We start from the raw sequence: 22,135 nt of genomic DNA, 5'->3' as shown, positions 1-22,135 counted from the left end.
GAGAATTTAAATTCTAGAACATGAAGACCGTGTCCTGCAACTATTCCTGATTAAAATAACCAATAATAATCTGTAAAAAAAACTGCATGATTTGCACTCACTAGCGACTTCAACATTTAGTGCTAAGGCCGAAAACACACACGCAATTTTGACTCATAATCGACAATTATGCTGCGTTTCCCATAGCAATCCCAATAGCAAACGTTAAACAATGGAAAACTATGCATAATTGTCGATCTCAGCAACGCAGGATTGCTCGTGTGTTTTCGTAAGTTCGATAGATAGTGTAAAATACTAACCTTCTTTGAGGTGAGGTCCCTAATAATTTAATTTCATGACATGCTTCGCGTAGTCTAAAACTAAAACAGGACAGTACTCGATCATTTTGGTTGGACGAATTTCGCCACTAGTTAGGGAATATGTTTTCGTTTACGGAAATTTAATCCAGGAATCAATGAACCGCCTAAAAACTATTGAAGCAACGCACTTCAAGCAAACGTGATCATAGTCCACAGCTGCCAAATAGAGTACTATTTTGCATGAAATGGTATTTAACAGTGTTTTACAGTTGTTAAGCTGTTAAACACTGTTAAGCTTCAGTATTCGATTTTTCGATACCAACATTTTGTAAAAGGCATTCGCAGCAATAAACTTGCGTGATCGAGTTCACCTTGTACGTAGTTTGAAAGTGCGTTCTTTTGGCACCGTGTGTCAGATTCCCCGATACCTATTTAGAGTAGCACTCATGCTAAGGGATTCTTTTGAAAAACAGCCTTCAGAAATCAGACGCATTTTCCAGTGGACTTCTTTATTTGTGCCTAGAAAAGTATTCGACCCTAGAAGCCAAAACCAATTTCAAAAAAATTCTTCGAAACTTGTGTGGCTGGTGAAAGGTGATCAAAAACTGAAAATTTGCTACTTTTCTTACAAAAATTTCTTTATTTATTACACGAGCAGTACAGTGTCGTGTGGGGTGTCATTAGAAAAGTAATCACATGTATTATTGAGCCGAATAGGGACTTATTGAGTTTAAAATTCATCCACACTGAAACATGTACCGTTGAATTTTTATGACCACACAAGCTTCGAAGATTTTTTTTTTTGAAAATGGTTTTAGTTTTTAGGGTCGAAGCAATACTCACTTTTGAATAATCCCTTTTGAATAACAACAACCAACTTCTAATTTTCAATAGGAGTCAACGTGGCGCCCAGCGGTCAGTGTACAGTACGAACCAATAAGTGACAGAGTTATGGTTTCTGTGTCTCCTTAACTTTGTTGAGAAAATTCTTGTCTACGTCTCGCGTTAAATTTTTCATTTTCTTTAGTTGCTGAACTATTTGTCGTACATTTTGTTTCAATCCTTTTTGTGTGCCTAAGTCAGTTGTTTATTTTGCTTTCATGTGCTATATTTTCAAATGGTAACAACCCAACATAAAATAGCTGGACGTGTGTCCATTATTACATTTTTAAGATTTATATTTGTTCTTAAAACTACAAATAAACGAACTTTAAAAAAAAGGAGCAATCCTCTCTCTTGATCGATGTCCTTTCTCTAGGTACATATTAAAAATTCGACTAGAAAATGCGTCCGATTTCGGTACGCTGTTTTTCAAAAGAATCCATCGCTTGAAGTGCATTGATTGAAGACGAAGCTACCAACGACAAAAAAAAAATCAATTTGCGAACTGATGAAACGACTCGCAAAACATTTGAAATCCACATTAGCCAATGAATATTCATAACGCAAAAAAAATCAAGTCTCGTTGACCTGACATTTATAATCATTATCATTAGTTATTTGTCTGGTATATGTACCATGGAAATCTACAAAGAAAAAGAATGATCACCGCTGGAAAATGTTATGAATGAGTGGCATTGCACGTTCACCTGATAGAAGAAACCTATACGATGACGGATGTTTCAATACTATATTTTATAAAATTGTCATTCAGTCGTTTTGTTTAAATAAATAATGATGTAAAGAAAAATTGTCCGGTATGTATGTGTGCTTAGTGCATGTTTATGTTTACATAATTTATTAGTCGGGCTGCATTTGTTTTTTTTTTTTAAAACACCTTTATTGGTATGAATAGTACAATCTTAACTATTTGTTAATTTATTACTAGGGTTGAGTTGTACTATCTTCCTTTTACTTGCGTAATTAGAAGAAAGTAAGACTTGTGTGGGTTTGTGCATTTGTGGAGCGTAATTTTTACGAATCTGTAGAGCGTAACGTCTGTGGAGCGTAACGTCTGTGTGGAGCGTAACGTCTGTGTGGAGCGTAACGTCTGTGTGGAGCGTAACGCCTGTGTGGAGCGTAACGTCTGTGTGGAGCGTAACGTCTGTGTGGAGCGTAACGTCTGTGTGGAGCGTAACGTCTGTGTAGAGCGTAAGGTTTGTGGAGGGCAATTTTTGTGAAGGGTAAGTTTGGGTATGTTAAGTTTGAATATGGTAAGTTTTGTGAAGGGTAAGTTTTGAGGACCGTAAGTTTTATAAAGCGCAACTTTTGTGGAACGTAAATTCTGTGGAGTGTAACTTTTGTGTAGCTGTTACTCTTGTGGAATCGCTTGTACCTGCTAACAAAATTTTGAAGTTGTATCTACAAGTAGTGTGGATGCTCGTAAGCCTACATCCAGAAAGCCGTTTACTACTAAAACCTGATACCTCATAAAATTATATAGGACTAGTTGGGCAGTCGGCGTAAGAATTTTAAGTAACGAAACTGCTATCAATTATTCTGAATAATGAGTTTCTAAGATTTGAAGCACTGGATACTCCATCGTCATAATGTGAGAAGCATTTAGATGACTCTATTGCATAAAATCGTCGTATGAATCTTGACCTGTGGCCTCGTGACATATCTATACATTTAGAGACTAATAAGGCACCTTGCACTCAACGTCATAAATAACCAAACACAAACCTAAATCCAAATAATCCAAGTTAACATTAAACAATAGACTGGATACTATGTGATTGAATTTTGACAAAAGGACTAAACGTAGTAACTTGCGAAAGAGATGGAAGATATGGTTGAAAATGTGATAGAAATAGATGCAAACAGTCGTCACGCGTGACGTACTTTATGAATGACGACTAAACATGTCAAACGATTCTAGTTGAAAATCAGGCTGAGGAAGCAACCCTTGTAATAAGCTTTATAAGTGAGTGCTAAGTCTTCTGGCACAGCTATCGCATCGGTTCATACAAGATCAAGCTAAATGTTTCTAGTCATAAATTCAAATGTTGATCATGACTTCGCTTAAACGAAAACCCCCTACTATTTTCTGAATTAACATTGGTCTACAGTTTAGCTATCTGAACACAACAACACGAACACACAATATACCTTTTCATTGTATATTATCAAGGTGGTTTGGATCTCATTCATACCAAATCTAATCAGTCAATGCTGAGAGAGTGTTGCGGCGGTAACAAAATTTTCAAAATCGCTTTTCGTAGACTTTGCTTCAAAATCGTTAATTTATTTGCGACAGAGTTTTTCAAAGTTAAACTTAAATTACGTATAAAATACTGACGGAACAAATGAACTGAACAATATTATTGTTTGTGCTTAATTCAAGAAAAATTGTTTGATGATAATTATGCTTTATACAGACGAACTGTAGTGTAACCTGCGGAATTAGGCGATTTAGCTTGTTTGTTTGATTTATATATATTTGTTGAAGCCACAATGGAATCTGAGTTTTGTATTGAAAATTACATTCAATTTAGTTTTCGAGTGCGCAGAAAAATGAAACGTTGTCGGGATGCTACAATGCAAGTCGAAAAGAAAGAGAAATAAGTAAATAATTATGATGCATACAGAGTGTCAACTCTGCCATTGTCTTGTGTAGTGAATTGCATACATAATTCATGAATATGTGCACACCTTCAGGTTTTTTTCCCGTCCCTGAAGCATTTCTTTCAATATGAAAAAGAATGTTGACATGAGTGAAGTACATATGAGAAGAAATATTTTCGCATCGACACCTACACTAATTTGAATCCATTTCAAATTTGGTGTGGAATTTAATCCAAATAATTTGCTTTTTGAACATTTATCTTTAGTTCATATATTGTGCAATTATTGCCAGTTAATTCGAAGCATATCAGCGGATTAGTGGTATCAGTTAATTCATTTCAATTTATATTGAGTTAACCTAGGCCGGGAGGCTTAAATCAAATAATATTTGAATCTGCTATCTGTATTAAAAAGCATTTATTGGATTAGAATGTGTCCAGCTCTACGAACAGGCTGAGCCTAGTCAGCTGGTTTAAAAATTTAATACGGCTAATTTAGTCTGCTAGCAGCTTAGTCATAGTCATAATAGTCCATAAAACAAAATAATTTGTCGACGGAATTTTCTTTAAAATTTGCTAGTGAGTCATAACTTAGAGTACCTGCTCTTCAGATCCAATAAAAGTTTTTAATTCAATTTGCAGTCGATATTTTTTGTAGTTCGTGGAATAATGAAATACTGTCTGCAGTATTGCCGTTGTCACTTTCAATTTAAAATCTTCAGCGATTGCACTTCAAAACATTTCTCAAATTTTTAAACTTTACCTTCGGAATCACTGTCCTCATGAGACTTTAAAGTTTGCGAATTCGTTGTATTTCGAATCCCTTTTATGCTAAATGATTGTCAGGTCTTTTATTAAAAAAGTGGTTACATGCTGCCTGCATCGAAAACCTTACTTTTCATGTTTCAAGCACCTAAAGTACTCCTTCAGCATGTAACATCCATTACATATACCTCGGTATAAAAACGAAAAGCCTCGTTTTGGTGGGTTTATTGACCTGTGCTACGCCCCGGGTCAACAAAATTCACACTAAAACTCACCTTTTCATCTTTTTATCCGTAGTCCCGGTACATAAAATAAATGTTTTCTTTACTCTTAACGAACAATGGCGACTTTCGACGTAGTATTTTTCTAAAACTGTCTTACGAATCGTGGAAAAAATAGATTTTTCTATAATAAACAGCTAGCTAGGAGGAAAATACAGATAAGATCAGGTTCAGCTGTCGATAATGATTTATGAACCAGAGTATTCAGTACTCACTAGAATATTGACCATCCCTAACATTCAATAGATTCAATAGTTTTCATATTACCATAAATTAGTGAAAGAACCTACTGAACATGAACTTAATAATTTACCCACAACTTAAATCGTTCTTATTGTAGTAATTGCATCGAAAAGGACCTGCTTTTAAAATGATTACAGAAATTACATTAGCAGAAATAGAACTATTTCCGATAAGAAATGAAAACAGTTCGCCCGCACTTTCGGCTATTAGCCAAATAAGTAATTCTGCCCCAGGAAGCAAATATATCTCATTATATTCTTTGTTGGGCAATTCATTGACCCTTGCTACTTAATCTAGAACAGCAAAGAAAACTATTTTCAATTGCTATTTCATTCAACTCAGGTGGTGTGTGAAGTAGTAGATTTTTGGTACATTTTGACCTCAGAGGGCGAATAGCATCAAGTATATATTATATTCATACTGATCCATTCGCGCACTAACGCGAATAGTTACTTCGAACAACACAACGTAAAAAACCAACCATATATCAATTTCTCACTGACAGCCAGAGTGGCTTCATCTTCGTTTTTATCAGGCATTTGAGGGGCGTTTTGAAAATATTGAATGTGGTACTAAGACAATTTGCACATATTGGTTTGCCACTCAATTGAAATAATAATAATAGAAATATTTGCAGTTGAAACCAAACGTTTATCAATCAAATTAGCAAATTAATATTCTCATTGCAAACGTTTTGATAAAAAAATCGTTTATCCTCAGTGACAACGTAATACAGTTTTTTTGCGCATTTTAACGTACAAATATTTGAACAAAATGTTTCATTGTCGGCTATAAAACAAGTCTGCTACACAGCATAATTTTTATATAAAATTGTTTTTTCTTTCGTTCCTCCGCTGAACAGTGAAAAATATTTTCCGATGTGTGATAATCGAATACAAATTAGTTACTTAAATTGAGTCAACCATTTAACTTGATAAAAATTATTAAAAAAATGGGCTGGATAAGGAAGAAGTGCTTTGCCGTAATGGTGGTTCTATTAAATTTAACATTACTTGCACATTGTCGCGACGAATATGCAAGAAAACAGTACGTTGAATCAAGTGATGTGATATCGTTCCCAGAAGAAGTTCCTACAAATGTAAAGAAACAAGTCAACTACGAGTCCGAAAATATTTATGAAGTGAGTCACTTGAAATATTAATAAATAAAAAAAAATCGATTCGCCATCTCAAGTGTATTATAGATCTTTCACCTGATTAACATATATTCGTAGTATTTAAGTCGTGATTCAAATTGATTGTTCACCTGTGCATGGTGCAGATATTTTATATGTTACTTTTAGCACATTCAACCGCAGAACATTACAGTTTACCTTATACTTACCGGCGATTGTTTTATTAAACGTGTGAGATTTTACGGGTTTTCCTTTTTTTCCTTCATGCGTGCTACAAATTGTTAATTTTATATTCACAAGCAGATTTGGAACATTGTACAGATTTGGATGCAGTTTGCAATGACATTCTTTTAATGATGTGTCTCCGTTTCGACCAGTCATAGGAATTATATTTTAAAAATTTAAAATTAAATTTATCTCCATCTGCAAATAAGCTAACCGCAAACGTATAATCAATAAAATTGATTCGGATAATTACCACTGAATTAACATATCAGGCTATGGTAATTTATAGATTAAAGAAACCAAGAAATTCCGTCCACTAATTGAATTTTAAAATTTATCGAAGCTTTAGTGGTGAGTACCTTCATGATACGAAGAAATCGCGCACTTGTTCTCACTATAATTCTTTTGATGTCAATTTTAACTCCGTTGATAAAATAAAATCAAAATTTGAGTTGGTTAAAAATTCCTTTTGATTTGGGTATGTAAGACGTAAAATAATGCTTTCCACTAAAGTGATATCTAAATTGGTATTTTGCACTTATCGACAAAGTCGCTTGCAGAGCAGTATCTCATCTTATATGCCCTGGATATTTTCCGACCTTCTACACTTCTTGGGCTAAATGGACTAAACGGAATTAAATCGTATGGGATTTAATGAGATTATTCAATTTTGTTATACATCAGCAACAACTACTTTTCCTTCAGCTGGTTTAATTACATGGATTGTACGATCTACATTTATCGGTTGGTACCAGGCCCTAAAGGCCCTAACTCTAGTCATCACAAAACTCACCTCCAACCAGAGCTTATTTTAGGAAATGAAAATTCTCTAAATTCCTAAAATTGATTGACTGGCTTACACATGGTCGAAAACAGCTAAAAAATCTTGAAAATCCTTGGAAGTAAAAAAATCAAAAAAACGACTAAAAAATTGAAGAATTTTATGGAATTAATTCCTTTAAAATAGACTCTGCCTCCTTAACATTCTATAAAAAATGTCCTATTGCACAAACGCTGTGTTCCATCGATACTTGTTTGCTCTTATATTCAGTCTTGTGAACACCGGTTGCGTCAACGAATCGGTAACGAACAAAAAGCACATCGAAACAGTAATGTGTAACACAATTCGAAATCAATTATCTTTTGCAGGCGGCATATGATCATTCCGTAGTGTTACTTAGAATTATATGCGTCTTAAGCCGAAGTAGTTTGTTGAGGTAAATAAACACATACGAGAATCTCGTGACGAAATGAATTTCTATCGCAAGTCCTACGCAAACGTAGAGATTTATTTTCGGTTATTGTCACTGAAAAACTGCAGTGGAGGATATCTTGTTAGTCTAGATATGAAGGAATCGGGTTGTTGAGAGAACCAAAATCACATGAATGAAATCAGATGATCGATTTTTAGAGCCATTCAGAGAATACAGACTCATATGTATGTTGGGAGTCCAGTAGCACTGTGGTAACTGAATATTTAGCTGAACCCTATACTAATTATTATGTGCTTATTGTGCGACATTATTAAAATTTATAAACGTGATTTATTTTAGTTATGACTTTGCATATGAAGATAGGAAGGTAAATACATTTTGACAATGAAAAACAATACATTTTAAAAATATTTTGTAAATTCTTCTATACACACACCGTTTGTTGTGAAATAAAATAAGTAAAATTAAAAATAAAAATACGGCTATTACCAAGCTGAACATGTAAATTTTTGTGGCAGGTATTGGTATATACTATAAGTTTGTGGAAAAAACATAATTGTTATGATAAACAAACACTTGTTTATTAAGACGTCTTTATATGCCATACACAAATGTATACATCGCGTAACAGAACATTCGATGGCAAGAGATTCTCTAATTAACAATTTTATTATTTGTTCGGAAGTTGAAGACGTTCCGCATAATAATAAATTGGGAATCTATCACATTACTGACGATCGTACCGACGACGTGCCAAGAAATCCTAATCGTTTCACATTTAATTCTATTCGCCAAGACAAAAGCTCAGGCATTTATACTTTATGGACTGCACCGTATGCACCGATGTTGTATTTATGAACAAACATTGCAACTCCCTTTTTTTAACGTATTATGCAGAAAAGTCAAATGAAAGCTGTGTTATTATAAGGAGATGGATGTTCTTCTCTCTCCCTCTTTTATGTCGCATAATTTTGAATTTTAACCAAGGTTCTGAAAGAACAGGTTAAGACACTTTTGAGTTGATCACGAAGGCGGTGTGATCAAAATTTTCCTGTAGCGCTAACTACTATGTTTGGAATATTTGATATGACGATTTCAACTTACTAAAAAAAAAATATTTTTTTTTAAGTTGACTTTTCAAACAATATACATGTCTGAATTGTCAAGATTTGTGTCTTCGTAAGTGTCTTAACCTGTTCTTTCAGAACCTTGATTTTAACGACCAAGTCCTGGGCATTTTCCTACGTTTCACATTTCACAATATGTTTCATTATACGAACTTATTATGAGAATCTTGTTTCAGTCGTAGTCTTGATCTAAAGCAATATTTAAGTGAATTTTGTTTTTGCTGGAAAAACCGACGGGAAAACAACAATGGAAAATCTTGTCCCACCGTTCGCCCATTCGCCCATTCGATTGTTTGTTCATTATTCGGCCTTTGTTCGCTCATTATTCGGCCTTTGTTCGCTCATTATTCACCTTTATTCGCCCAAACACTGTCCCACCATTCGCCATTGTTGTTTCCCCATCGGGAAAAACTTTAATTTTTACCTCATCGAGGGGGAAACTACTTTAAAAAACACTGTACTATGACTTTTCGTGACTTTGTATGGAGCTGAGAGCCAAGCTGGAACAATGACTTTGGCTTTAATTGTATTAGATACCCCGTACCACGACTATCCAAAGCAGTTTTCCCCTCGAGTATCATTGAAAATTCAATTTTGGAAAGTCGCAGAAACATTTTAGCAAATTTATTAACTTAATTTTCCACAAACAGGCCCTGTAAGGAAAGGAACTAACTAATTATGTTGAGCATGACCTAATTTTTTCTTCGTGAAAATTCTGATACTACCTAACTCAAAAGTGAGAAGATAATTCATCTGTCACTGACGACTGCAATAAAATTATAACAAATGCGTCATTGTATATCACAGTCATAAATGCGATAATCGTCTTAAATTGATGACGGAAACTATTTTACTTAAAGAGCGACTCATTTTTCTTCACAAATAAATTGTAACAGTGAAGTGACGAGTAGTGAATTTGACTTTCATTAATAATGGACGAAAATTGCGCTAAAGCTGTTGCGGATAAATTAATTTAGCTGATTTCAGTTACATTTCACAAACTTTCCTCTGCAGATGGAGAATTATAAGAACTGACCAATTTTATCCACGCTTTGCAATCTCAAAAGTCTTAAAGTGTAATGAAATTGTAGGGTAGAAGGTAGAAGGGCACGCAATTTTGTCCAGTTTTGTCCAAAACGATAATTACTGAGAATTATCAAATAAACAATTCACATTAAGAACAAGACAAGTTTACTGCCCTACAACACATAGAAAAATCAGTGCAAAGGAGATGTAACATTCTGTGAATGAATTGTGAGAGAATTTCATATGGTTCAATGGTTCGTATGCACTAAGTCTTCAATGCGTTGTAGGATATATTTGTTTCAAGGTCCCTGGACTGTGGTTTGCGGTATAATTTGAATGACGTTTAAAAATACATCCAAATAGCGGTCTATGGAACTATGGAACTTCATGTAAATAATACAAAATCCCACAAATCACGCACACCACAACGCAAATCTCGATCCAATTAAAATATTAAACTTAATTACAGAAATTCTTTAAATATTGATTTACGAAGACAAAATGTTCAATCTTCATAATAAAGTTAGCCATTACTACTGGATATCAAAGGATTTCAAAAAAAATGACGTACAAAGTTAAAAATTGACACGATTGTGACAAATCATGGTCAAACCATAAATAATTTTGGGGTACCGGTACCGGTTTTGGGTAAAGGATTTTCCATCGATGGGTATTTTTCGGACTGACATTAAAAATAATCGTGCGAATAATCAACGGGATCAGTCGAATTTTTTCTCCAGATGTTATTTATTTACGCCTAAATGTGTCCTCGGTCCCTGGCTGTCAATATTCTTAAGAATTGCGTAATGCTTAGTTTCCTCTTACCAATAAAATACTCCGTGTGAGAGTCAAAATTGAATTTTTTAAATTTTTGCTTTGTTTATTTGACAGCTTGCTCTCTCACGGAGTACTTTTTGTTGAGTGGAATGGGAAGTGAAATACATGGTATTGCGCAACAAAGGTTGTAAATAAGAATAACCAATTACAAAGGTTGACCAACAAATGCGCCATCCAGCTTCCTACCTTTGTGTAATAATTGCAGAAATCTGCGAACCAACGGACATCTACTAAAATACACTGTTTCTGTCTGTAAAATTTTAATTCGAGATAAAAATGAACAACAACTTTTTAATTATCACATCACAACGTGGTATTCAATGTACACATTTCGTCACAAAATGATATGACAATTCGAGATACCACAAGTACCTGTTGAGTTAGTCATGCATATCAGAGAAGAAAAAAATGTCTATCAAAAATGTCGAATTTTATTATAGACTTTGTGTGTTATATATATATATATATATATATATATATATACTTTTCTGAAATACCTAATATCAACTTCACAATAAAATCATGTTGTCTTGTTTTCTTCATAAACAAGTAATGATTCACTTCGGAAGCGCCATTTATAATGTTATTACAAAAGAGCGCATAACACGGGATGTTATCAATTTATATATTATTATTGAGTGGACAATGTATGACTATATTGGCGTTTTTGAATGCGTGTTACACCGAAAACATTTTGTTTGTTGTTGTACATACCACCTCACTGCATACAAATTTAAAAATTTGGTAGATTTCAAAATTAAAAAGTGAATTTATGACGTCGGCAGACGATAAAATATTGTTTTTTATGTTTCAATAATAAATGCAAATTCTTATCGAAATGAATCAAGCTGAAGTGTGTGCGGCATTTTTTTTTGACCTTTCAATGAAATGGGGGAATAACGTTAAAGCTGGAAAATTACGTTAGTCGCAACTGGAATGTTTGCATTCGATTCAATTATTAAATCAATTAAAATCAATCGAAACTGAAGTGCCTATTACCTGAATGCATTTTGTTTGATTGTTGTATATACGACATTAAACAGATAGAAGTGTTTCTATAAGAGTCGGGTAATAAAGTCTAACCGTTGTTGTTGAACAATAAATATTCTTTTTTAATCACACAGAACGTCATATTATATCATCAATCTAAGATCAGCAAACTCTGAAGTACTCAAAGTAATACAGAAATTCACATTCACTAGGTGAATTTACTCAAATCTCTAAAATTCTTTCTCTCCGTTTACGTGACAATCAAACAATTGAAAAGAGGCGTTCATTGTTTCAAACCAACTGTCAAGTGATAAACGGTTAAGTGTGTTTAAAGCTTAAGCTTGTGCCGGTTTGCCGTATAGATGAAACAATAGAAATGCGACTTTCCGCACTTGCCCCATTAATCGAATTCGAAGTAACAATATCAATTAATTCTTTGTTAAAACTATTCGATGTCGATTAATATAACCATTTGACAACGTCAGGTCATTCCCCCATAGGACATAGATACAGAGACACCGGTTTGTCCTACCAGTATTAAAATTCGCTAGATCCAACGCACTCCAAGAACAGGCACAACAGAACAGATTTTTTTTAACGGTCAAAAAGCCTTTTATTCTGGTCCCTGCATGGTATTATATGGTTGTGGTAAAACTTTATAAAGACGTATAAACAGTTTTGGTTGTTTGTTTGGATCAGCTGAAAAACAACTGAAGCCAATTCATGCTGAAATTTCACTTCCTCTGACTGTATTTTAATATTGAGATGTATTTCGTCTCACTAGTCACTATTCTCCCCGATGTGCCAGTTCGGTACTGCTTTAACGAGTTCATTGTGTTCACTATCGATATCGAACCGCTTCTTCTGACGATTTTATTAAAATTTTCCTTTTTCTTAATTTATTTTCAGATGCCGTTGGAGATGATACAAAGAATAAATAGTTTAGAAAATGTTACACAATTCATCGATGAATTCATTTCGAAAGAGTCTGCTGATCCTCGAGAGACAATGCTGTTAGGTAAGGGCGTGAAACAAAATAATTTCTTTTCTTTTTTTATAAATTTTTGATAAAACGTTTTATTTTCAATTTGTTCAAATTTTTGTCATTCAATGATGATACTATTGCTTAAGTTTTACATTTTAAGGTCTCGTTGGCTTCGCCACTAACTCAGTTGGACTTATTACAAGTTATTCTATGCTATTCGCTTTAAAAACAGAAACACTGGGCTGGACAATCGAAATTTCTAATACGAATAGGTTGCACAATTTCAAACTGTTTAGAATCGTAGTCTTCTCATTTTTAAATTTTTATTTGTTTTACCTTTTTTCTCACTTTTTTGTACATCGGTGGTTTCGTCAGAGCACGTTTTTGCGAACTCTGTCATTAAGTCTCTCCTACATCGCGGGCTATTATCAATATGCTGATAGATAACTAGTACAAATTGCAGGTCACTTTGATTGACGTTCTCCCTGTAGGAGATTTTTAGTTTTGTATTCCCAGACTCCCAATGCCTACCCGTAGGACTCTCATAAATTCGTATTTCCTTGGACCTTGAATCTATGCCGCGATGTTTAAGTTTACGTAATTTACGTACCGTTCCAACGGCCTCAATGTATTTTATTTCAGTGTTTTTTGATGGGTCCGGGAGCTCCGACGTTTCGGCATTTAAACGCAACTGTTCACTTTCTTTGTGATCGGTCTTTCTATTTCGTTTCGATGGTGACTGCGGATATGGTGCATCCGAGCATCGCTTCTGTGCACTTCTTGTGATTCGAGGTGACCTCGGAAACGATGGCTCGTCATCGGTATCGCTGAACTCGTGAATTTTGCTAGCATCCTGTTGTTTTTTCCTTTCCGGTGTAGTCATATCATCGGATTCCTTAGTTGCAGAACTACTCGGGGGAGTTTCGAAGACATCGTCTGATTTTGAGCTGCTATCAACATTCGTTATTGTGTCTGAGGGTTGTCGTCGACTTCAAAAACAAAATCGAATTTTTTGTCAGAAATATCTAACTCAGTAATGCAAAGTCATGCAAACTTACGTTGCTCTGTGTAGAGGTTTTTCTTCAAATGCGTCACATCGGATTGCAACGCTAAATATGTGTTCATACTGATGGCTTAAGTTGTATCTGTCGAGGAAAATTCAGGTTAGCATTAGGGTAACTAAGAGAGTAACAATGATAATAGGTTCAGTGAACCTGGTTGGAACTAGATATAGAATTGGTGGGTTTATCATTTCACTGGGTGCTCAAAAGGGTTCGGTGTTATGGCAGGCAAATGTTTTTTTTTCTGCAAACGGTAAGACCCTTATAGTGTAACGAACATAGAAATCTCGAACACGTGATTCTTTCGCGTGAGTAGATAATGTTTTGATTTTCGAGAACTTGGTTCCTCAGGCAGAGTATATTTTACACTCTGTCTCAAGTCATTAAAAGAATCAGTCGATTGTTCAACATTTCTTCCATTCCATCATACTTGCCTTATGTATTCGAAAATTTTATTGTTGTCCTTAATATTCCGTCCAAACCACTCCAAAATGCCGTTCGAAGCAAACGAGTACCTTGTGCACTTGTCATCTTTGTTGGAGCACACATCGATAAATTTCTTTAAAACATCATTCGGCTCCATTTGTTGACATGGGCCACCTGAAAATGGACAAAGGAATAGCAAATTAGTGAAATTGTATTTTGACGATAGGGAGGATTGTAACTCGAGCCGAGAATACAGCTAAGATTTAATGAACTGTATGGAACCACCCATGTACGATGTTCAATGTAGAACCTTTACGTGTTTTGAGCGAGCTTTTTTCGTTTCGAATCGAAAGAATCTCCGTTAGAATTTAATAGAAGCTTTGAAAGCTCACAAAAGCTGTTTTCAAAGCTAACACCAAAAACAAAGTTCCATCACATTGGCCTAACTCATAACATTTGAATTTTTTCTTCAATAGCTCGATTTACCGAAGTCATGGCCCAAGAAAGGAGTGCTGGTTTGACGCCACAACCAGCTCTGTGCACACCACAGTTAGCTGTGGTACCATTAAAGCCAGAACACGAACCAGAAGATCCTTCAGTAATTTACTTTCCGTCTTGCACAAGGTATACATCTGTTCAGACGAGAAGTGTTTTTATTTGGTAGTTTTGAGCTTCAGCTTTCATTTTTAAAATACATTTTCAGAATCAAACAATGCGGTGGCTGCTGTACGCATAAACTGTTAGAGTGTCAACCCATCGAAACGGAAATCAAAACATTTGTGGTATAGCTCAACGTGTTATATCAATCTGATAACAATGAAAATTTCCGTTTCGTTTCGATTACAGATAATCAAATCACAATACACCGGAAATGCAAAGATGCCGCTTAAAGAAAAGGTCCCAGTGGTGGTCGAAGAGCACACAAAATGCAAATGTGATTGTAGGATAAAGGAGAATGACTGTAAACGTAATCAAATTTACATCAAATCACAATGCAAGTGTGAATGCACCAATGTGGATGATCACAATAAATGCTTATCGGTACGTAGATTGTCAAAATTTTCATCCGTTGATTGTGGAGGTGAAATTGTTGTAATTCAGTTGGATTGTTTTATTACAGGAAACCTCAAAGATTTGGGACTCCGATGACTGTACGTGCAGGTGTAGAGATTCAAAGGATTGTACGACTGGAACGTACTACGATGAAAGCACGTGCAGTTGCATTGGGGTAATATAACAATTCTAATTTTATACCTCATGGAAAAGTTTAAATCGGAGGGCTTTAAAACAGTGAACGAACATGACACTTTTTGTTGACTAAATTTTTATGTAAAAAAATTCAATTTGCTTTCATGTCTGTAGCTTTTCAAAAAATTTCGTAAGTTGTTTCCCCCACAATAAAAGTTCATATGTAACCAGACATTGCATATACAAGGCAAAAAATCATTTTTTTTATTTTGTGATTTTGTGTCTTGGGAATCCCTGATCGAAGTTTTCCATTAACTACAGACAATTGTAGTCGTTCGCCTGATTTATAGTTGACTACAGTTCAGATCCTATTTATCAATCGCATTTTTCTGAATTGCTCTCTGGCATTCTGTATCCGATAATATTCATTTCCTTTATGGGTTAGTCGAACATTGCCGTTCTATGATGTTAAACCAAAGCATCGTATCGCATTGGGGTCTTTGTTTTTCAGAGGTTTTAGCTTTAAGTTTTAGAAGCTTTAAGCTTTTTTTGTATTCTACCGAAATATCCTTTCACATTTTTGAATAGAATCCGAAAGAAGCTCGAAGCTTTCGGAAGCTCTTCAAAGCACACAAACAATGCGGTGTTTTAGAACACGGTAGAACGGGACAATGTTAAAGTCAATGGTAAAGTTCACATTGAAACGCACATTGAAACATTTATGAAGGAGCAAACGAACTTCAGTTATTTGTTATATAACTGACACAATTACGCTTAGAGTGTGACCTACATTTTATTAGTAGTAGTTAGTTGGACATTTACAATCTTCTCGTTATACTTATACGTTTTCCCATTGATGGGAAAAGTTGTCGAAATTCCACAGATTCGTTAATGAATCATTAATGTGGTGGAAAAATTATTTCCCACCCTACGCAATGTGACTGGATTTTTTTAAAGACATTTTGTCATTTGCCTTAGTAGCCCAAAACTTCTGCCAGATAGCACAAAGCATGGACGGACCAAAATTTTTGGGGCACTTCATCGGGTTGTCATTTTTCAAGAGGGCGCATAAAATTCCGGGTGGAAAATTGGGCATGGAAAAATGATACTCTGGTAACATAAAAACCTAGCTATCAGGTCTTTGTTTTATGTCTTTCGTTACTGGGAAATTTTGTGTTGGTTACCGGGAAGAATCACGATTTCCATGCTCACAGGAAAATAGGCGGTCGTCAGAAATTTTCCTACCTTTAGTTATGTTGGACATTTTTATTGAAAAAAAATGGGACTCGAATCGGGCACAAATTTGGTTCCTTCTAACTTCCCGCTTGTGAAAATTTCACAGTGAAATAGATAGATGTGTATGTGTTGTACTTGTAGTCTTCAGAACCGACTAACTCATCAACATACAAAACAAATTTGTAGAAATTAAATGACTAATTCATCAAAATCGGACCGATTGATGGATACACTTAATTGTGAAAATAATGAAAATAGAATAACGACGTACTTGTACCAGGTAGAATCTATCTAGATTGACGACAACATAACCCCGCGTCACTCAATTCGGTCGTTCCTCTAATTACATTTTACTTTAATTTTTTTAGACGTACTTTTATTCATGGGAGAAAAATTAGCAATCTAATTTGTAAAATTGATCAAAAGAAATGTGTTGTAAAGTTTGGTATTTGTATGCTTGATTTTATCATTTTTGTAATGTGAAAAAGTCCCCATTCCCAAGTGAGTATTTGAATTAATTTGTTTATTGTTGCTTCTTTATGTCGCTTTATCATTGCCTTCGATGGATTCCTAACAATTGCGCTACTAGTAATATAAACTGAATGTTGGTAAAATTGTCGCTGCTAGTTATAAGTAATAATAAATCAAAACCCATTTCCCATCATGTCATGACGCAATCAAACGGTCATCATCAGCTATCCAATTATTGAAACCATTAATTCAATTCGAACGTTTATACGAAATGTGCCAGACTGTTCATGTTCATGTATGAAGCTCTAAGGTGGGTCATTGGTTTTGTGCAAAAAAAGGCATACGAACGTTTGTGATCGGTTATTTCGAACAACGTAACATTCGTCTTGTCTGAAACAAGCATCCACCTACCAAATAACACAGTATTTTGTACCACAATTGCACATCCTCAATTTATTTTCTTTCATTTATTGATTCTTGGAATGTGAGTTCTTTTCGACCACGAGTACCGTTAATACGAAAGCAAATTAATTTCTTTAAGTTTGATAATTAAGTTTAATTTTCGAACTCCCAATAATGCAGTTAGGGAAATAGACTGATTTATTTAAGAAGCTTATTCGTGGTAACGGCTTGAATGTTAACTAATATTGCTTTGTCAATAATATGAAATTGAGAGAGATTTTGTGCTTGGTCAGTCTAGAACTTATCTGTGTGAACCAAATTTCTATTTGATAAGTTGTCAGCTTGCCAAGTTCAAAATTTTTACCAATTGAATTGCAGAGATTATGGATAAGGGCTTCTAAGAAATTTTGTATTATTATTTAGTGGAACAGGAATTTCGTGTATTTTCATAGCAAGAGGATATCAACAATGTGTTTCATTTTTGTTTTATTCTATTACAGGAAACTTCATTCACCATTAATCCAGGGAAGCAGACGGTCGTTGATCGGAAACGTTTTATACTGAAACCGATTGCTGTTCTTCAGTCGGAAGAATCAAAATATCAAACAGATATTAAGTAACTAACTCGGGATATTTCGAGTAGTAAATTTTATTTTAGAAAAAAGAGACATCACAAACCTGTACAAATGCGATATACCGTTTATAGCCGTGCAAGCACAAAGAGCTGTCGTATTAGAACTGCTAATTCATTTCCATTTTGTTTTTTTTTTTTTAAACTAAGAATGTAAATTATTAAAATCATTTTTTAGTTTTCAACGTGTGCAACTACCGAACCAAACAAATATTTGATAAAATAAAATATTTTTTACAAAAAAACAATCATTTTTTTGAGTAAATCAATTTTAGGTTTAGTTTAATACTGAAGAAGATTGTAAAGGCTTTAGAAGGATTCTTATGAAAATCAGCCTACCAAAATCGGACTCATCGTCTAAAGAAAAACGTTTTTTCGTTGAGTTTCGGATGTAGAGAAGCGGCTATAAGTTACCGAAGTAGTCAATTTTTCAAGCCCAGAAAGACCTTATTTGCCTCGGAAGTACATGAAATTACGACACCCCATTGGACCTTTTATAGTTCATGTGCCTGAAGAAATTTCCATAAGAAAATGCATGCTTTTGATCACTTCAAACTAGCCACTGAAGTGTCCAGGAATTTTGGAAAATGCGGCAGATAAGCTGTTTTTCAAACGAATCACTCCCAAGAAGCTCAGACTTATTTCAAATAGATTTACACGCTTCATGATACGAAAACAGACAAAATCACGCGCCGAAAGTTATCGGAAACCATAGTTTTTTAGTTCTCTCTGAGCAGACCTTGTAAACAGGTCTAGGGATATAGATGATGTTTTACTCGCATGCGACCTGTTTTGAATTGATGTATATACGAAGGTGGAGCTAACTCTCTCACTTTCTTTTGCTCTTTTTGCTTTTTCTGCATACTCGACGAAACATACATACTTATGCAAAATAATTCTCTCGGCATGCGAATTCACACGTTACGTATACTGTCGGGAATTGTATTCAAGTAAACATCCACTCGTCTATGAACAATCACTTGAATATTATGAATGATCGAGAAGGCCAATTGAACAGAATCAATCGAAGAAAACCAGAAGAAAAGTCAGTCACGATTGTAATTTAAAGAAGAATAAAAGCAAGAAGTTCAGGGGACAACATCCCCAAGTAAATTGTTTCATTGTAGATGGTAGAATTCTTGACAAGTGGCGCAGCAGGAAATTGGTGGAAGTGAAGCTTCAAATGAACTGAAGATCTAGGGATGTCAGGAGAGTTAGGAATGAGAGGGTTAAATTTGTGGAATAATGCTAGGTGTTAGAGGAAAAGAAGGAGAAACTCGTTTGACACCACCCGATTTGTTGAAAAGCTACGACTTTGGTTGTTGAGAATGGAGTAGATTTCGTTAGGCAGGATCTGAATCGTTGAAGAGACCAGGAATTAGTTTGGTGATTCGGAATAAAGTTGAAAAAAAAAAAAGAATAGAGAGAGAACGAGAACAAGTTTGGTCATTCGGAATGAAAAGTAAAAGAACAAGGAAGCTTCGTTTGACAGCACCCAATTTGTTAAAAGGCTACAACATTGGTTTGGTCATTCGGAATGAAAAGAAAAAGAACAAGGAAGCTTCGTTTGACAGCACCCAATTTGTTAAAAGGCTACAACATTGGTTTGGTCATTCGGAATGAAAAGAAAAAGAACAAGGAAGCTTCGTTTGACAGCACCCAATTTGTTAAAAGGCTACAACATTGGTTTGGTCATTCGGAATGAAAAGAAAAAGAACAAGCAAGCTTCGTTTGACAGCACCCAATTTGTTGAGAGGCTACAACATTGGTTTGGTCATTCGGAATGAAAAGTAAAAGAACAAGGAAGCTTCGTTTGACAGCACCCAATTTGTTGAGAGACTACAATATTGGTTTGGTCATTCAAAATAAGAAGAAGTTTGAAAGCAAAAAAAAAAACAAGAAGTTATAAGAAAAAGAACAAGAAGTTATAAGAACAAGAAGTTATAAGAACAAACAAGAAGTCATAAGAACAAGATCAAGAAGTTATAAGAGCAAGACGTTATAAGAACAAGTACAAGAACAAGAAGTTAAGAAAATAAAAAAAAGAAGAAGTCAACAAAAACAAAAAGACAGGAAAAAAGCTTTGAAGACACAAAATGGGGAAACATTTCCGTGAAAGCTGCAGATGAGATGTTTACTGGGGATGTGCCCGGAGTCAGCTCACCGGAGTGTGGATTGGGCACAGGCAGTAATATCTCAGTGAACCAGTATTGAACGGTGGGAGCAATCAGCACAGCACGAAGACATCTTTTGGGCACTATACGAAAACTGGACAAAATTGGACGAAATCAATTCGAACGGTAGGAGCAAACCGCACGCGAACTCATGGTCAGAGAAAGAGACATTTGAAAGGAAAAAAAAGAACTTGTAAGCGGATGGCACTTATTTGGTTGGTCGACTCTATAGTGGGGCCAATACAATGTGGTTTAACAATTTTACTAAGGGTAAAAAATGTTAAAGGTGGGAGTATGTCGGGAATTGTATTCAAGTAAACATCCACTCGTCTATGAACAATCACTTGAATATTATGAATGATCGAGAAGGCCAATTGAACAGAATCAATCGAAGAAAACCAGAAGAAAAGTCAGTCACGATTGTAATTTAAAGAAGAATAAAAGCAAGAAGTTCAGGGGACAACATCCCCAAGTAAATTGTTTCATTGTAGATGGTAGAATTCTTGACATATACTGTAATTTCGTGGTTTCTCTCCTTATGATGAAAATAACTATTTATTTATTCAACCTGCTTGAGACTAAAATTCCTCCAGTTCAGGTAAATCATGTAAAAAGAACTGATTCTTGTAAGCCTGAATTTACCCAACGATGTGAACTGTGTTCGACTTGAATGATGTGGAATTCTAGAAGTTCTAATTTACCCAATTTTCTAATTTCAACACATTTAACGAACCTGTGAAATATGTCGCCTTGAGTCGTTGTGGTTCGTGTCTATAGGTTTTTCGGTCGTCGCATTCAATATCCTTTTCCGTCCAATCCAGTACGAAAGAAATGAATTCGTAGTTAGGTGAGAACATAGAAATGTAAGTCAACATCAACACTAAATTTCAGTTTAACCTGACCCGACAAGGTTCAAAATTTCGCATGACTAAGATTTTGAGCTTCGAGTCAAGCGCGGGGTAAGTTAAAACAAGTGTCAGGCCTACATTAACATGATTGTTCTGAGCTTCCAATGACTTTTTTTTTAACCATTCCCCTAAGAAGCAGATTAAATACCAACACAAAGTACGCCGTTCAGCTCTTTGTTTACGATAAAGCAATGAAAACTCCGGAAAACTCCTACCACTTTCTATTGTTGTAAACAGAGTGACTGGGATCAAACGGTCTCGTTTTAAGCAAACGTTAGAATTTTTAGTTTAAAATTTGTGGCGTTGTGTACACCTACACCTACCTCCTTGTATAATCTAAACAAATTCCAAAGACTAAAGAATTTACAAAACTGTGGAGCCCAAAAACCAACTATTTTGCTGTTACTGCGCACTAAAAATTTATACTTCCAACTACCTCCGATACTATATCATTGGCTGCTGTCTATAGAGAGTTCATATTTTTACTGTATTCCTTCAAAAACTATTAGAATCCAATCCATAGACTCTCCAAATTACATTTGTCAATTAAAAGATTGACATAAACTTACGCTGAAAGTAATTAACGGCAAATTAAAATACAAATTTCGCTTATCCGCTTGCGCTGCAATGATCACTTTATTTCATCTCACACTTTTCTAATGTTTTGTTTGCACATTTCTTTTACATTTCAAATTAGCGAAGCATCAGTGTGTGTATGTGCCACCATACTGTCAGAAATAATGTGAATTATGTCACACAAATTAAACAACTCACATTCGAATTAAACCGGAATTTTGCGGGCCTAATTGTTTGCAACTATTACTAGACAAATACGATGTCGATTTATGGACAAAACGAAATCTCAATTGAACAGATAAAGAAAACGTAAACTGGATAAAATAGATTCACACACCGCGACCGAAGCAACTGACTTATGTTTTCTTGTTCTTTCGATTCTGCTGTTGCGGGTATAGACGTCGCAATGCACATTGTCAGTCTTTTCGT

The 22,135-nt window shown here is 34.9% G+C and overlaps 2 protein-coding genes across 7 annotated transcripts; one reads left to right on the top strand and one right to left on the bottom strand.

Annotated features, from left to right (window-relative positions):
• Nucleotides 1-3,398: 3,398 nt before the first annotated feature.
• LOC119070549 lies at nucleotides 3,399-18,293 on the top strand. 5 transcript variants are annotated; one of them, XR_005086532.1, is made up of 9 exons: nucleotides 3,399-3,660; nucleotides 5,957-6,235; nucleotides 12,558-12,666; nucleotides 14,597-14,744; nucleotides 14,824-14,902; nucleotides 14,967-15,161; nucleotides 15,241-15,348; nucleotides 16,913-17,045; nucleotides 17,918-18,261. XR_005086532.1 is itself a non-coding variant. In XM_037174947.1 (8 exons), exons 2-8 carry the CDS (start codon nucleotides 6,047-6,049, stop codon nucleotides 18,035-18,037), a joined length of 948 nt encoding a protein of 315 aa, XP_037030842.1. In that variant the 5' UTR covers nucleotides 3,399-3,567; nucleotides 6,029-6,046; the 3' UTR covers nucleotides 18,038-18,293. The 5 variants fall into 5 exon arrangements, 4 of the variants coding, with proteins under 4 accessions (XP_037030842.1, XP_037030841.1, XP_037030840.1 ...); XM_037174947.1 differs by lacking the exon at nucleotides 16,913-17,045 and having other exon boundaries at nucleotides 3,399-3,567; nucleotides 6,029-6,235; nucleotides 17,918-18,293; XM_037174946.1 differs by lacking the exon at nucleotides 16,913-17,045 and having other exon boundaries at nucleotides 3,399-3,567; nucleotides 17,918-18,293.
• Nucleotides 12,702-22,088, bottom strand: LOC119070551. Of its 2 annotated transcripts, none has more exons than XM_037174948.1 (4): nucleotides 21,700-22,088; nucleotides 14,129-14,294; nucleotides 13,692-13,778; nucleotides 12,702-13,622 (listed from the first exon to the last, which is right to left on the bottom strand). In XM_037174948.1, the coding sequence occupies exons 2-4, from the start codon at nucleotides 14,275-14,277 to the stop codon at nucleotides 12,926-12,928; spliced, it is 933 nt and encodes a 310-aa protein (XP_037030843.1). In that variant the 5' UTR covers nucleotides 14,278-14,294; nucleotides 21,700-22,088; the 3' UTR covers nucleotides 12,702-12,925. The 2 variants fall into 2 exon arrangements, with proteins under 2 accessions (XP_037030843.1, XP_037030844.1); XM_037174949.1 differs by having other exon boundaries at nucleotides 21,905-22,088.
• Between the last annotated feature and the right edge of the window lie 47 nt (nucleotides 22,089-22,135).

The sequence above is a fragment of the Bradysia coprophila genome (genome assembly GCF_014529535.1).
Source record: "Bradysia coprophila strain Holo2 chromosome X unlocalized genomic scaffold, BU_Bcop_v1 contig_98, whole genome shotgun sequence".
Lineage (NCBI taxonomy): Eukaryota > Metazoa > Arthropoda > Insecta > Diptera > Sciaridae > Bradysia > Bradysia coprophila.
The sequence above is the reverse complement of the archived record's forward strand: the minus strand, read 5'-3'. Positions and strand labels throughout refer to the sequence as shown.

What these genes read in the sequence shown, in the direction of transcription:
- LOC119070551 (XM_037174948.1), bottom strand. Translation starts at nt 14,277, where the DNA reads ATGGAGCCGAATGATGTTTTAAAGAAATTTATCGATGTGTGCTCCAAC. An exon ending in AAAATTTTCGAATACATAAG is followed by an intron (nt 13,779 to 14,128) that starts GCAAGTATGATG and finishes TTTCCTCGACAG; the next exon opens with ATACAACTTAAGCCATCAGT. An exon ending in AAACCTCTACACAGAGCAAC is followed by an intron (nt 13,623 to 13,691) that starts GTAAGTTTGCAT and finishes TTGTTTTTGAAG; the next exon opens with TCGACGACAACCCTCAGACA.
- LOC119070549 (XM_037174947.1), top strand. Translation starts at nt 6,047, where the DNA reads ATGGGCTGGATAAGGAAGAAGTGCTTTGCCGTAATGGTGGTTCTATTA. An exon ending in AGTCCGAAAATATTTATGAA is followed by an intron (nt 6,236 to 12,557) that starts GTGAGTCACTTG and finishes ATTTATTTTCAG; the next exon opens with ATGCCGTTGGAGATGATACA. An exon ending in GCACGTGCAGTTGCATTGGG is followed by an intron (nt 15,349 to 17,917) that starts GTAATATAACAA and finishes ATTCTATTACAG; the next exon opens with GAAACTTCATTCACCATTAA.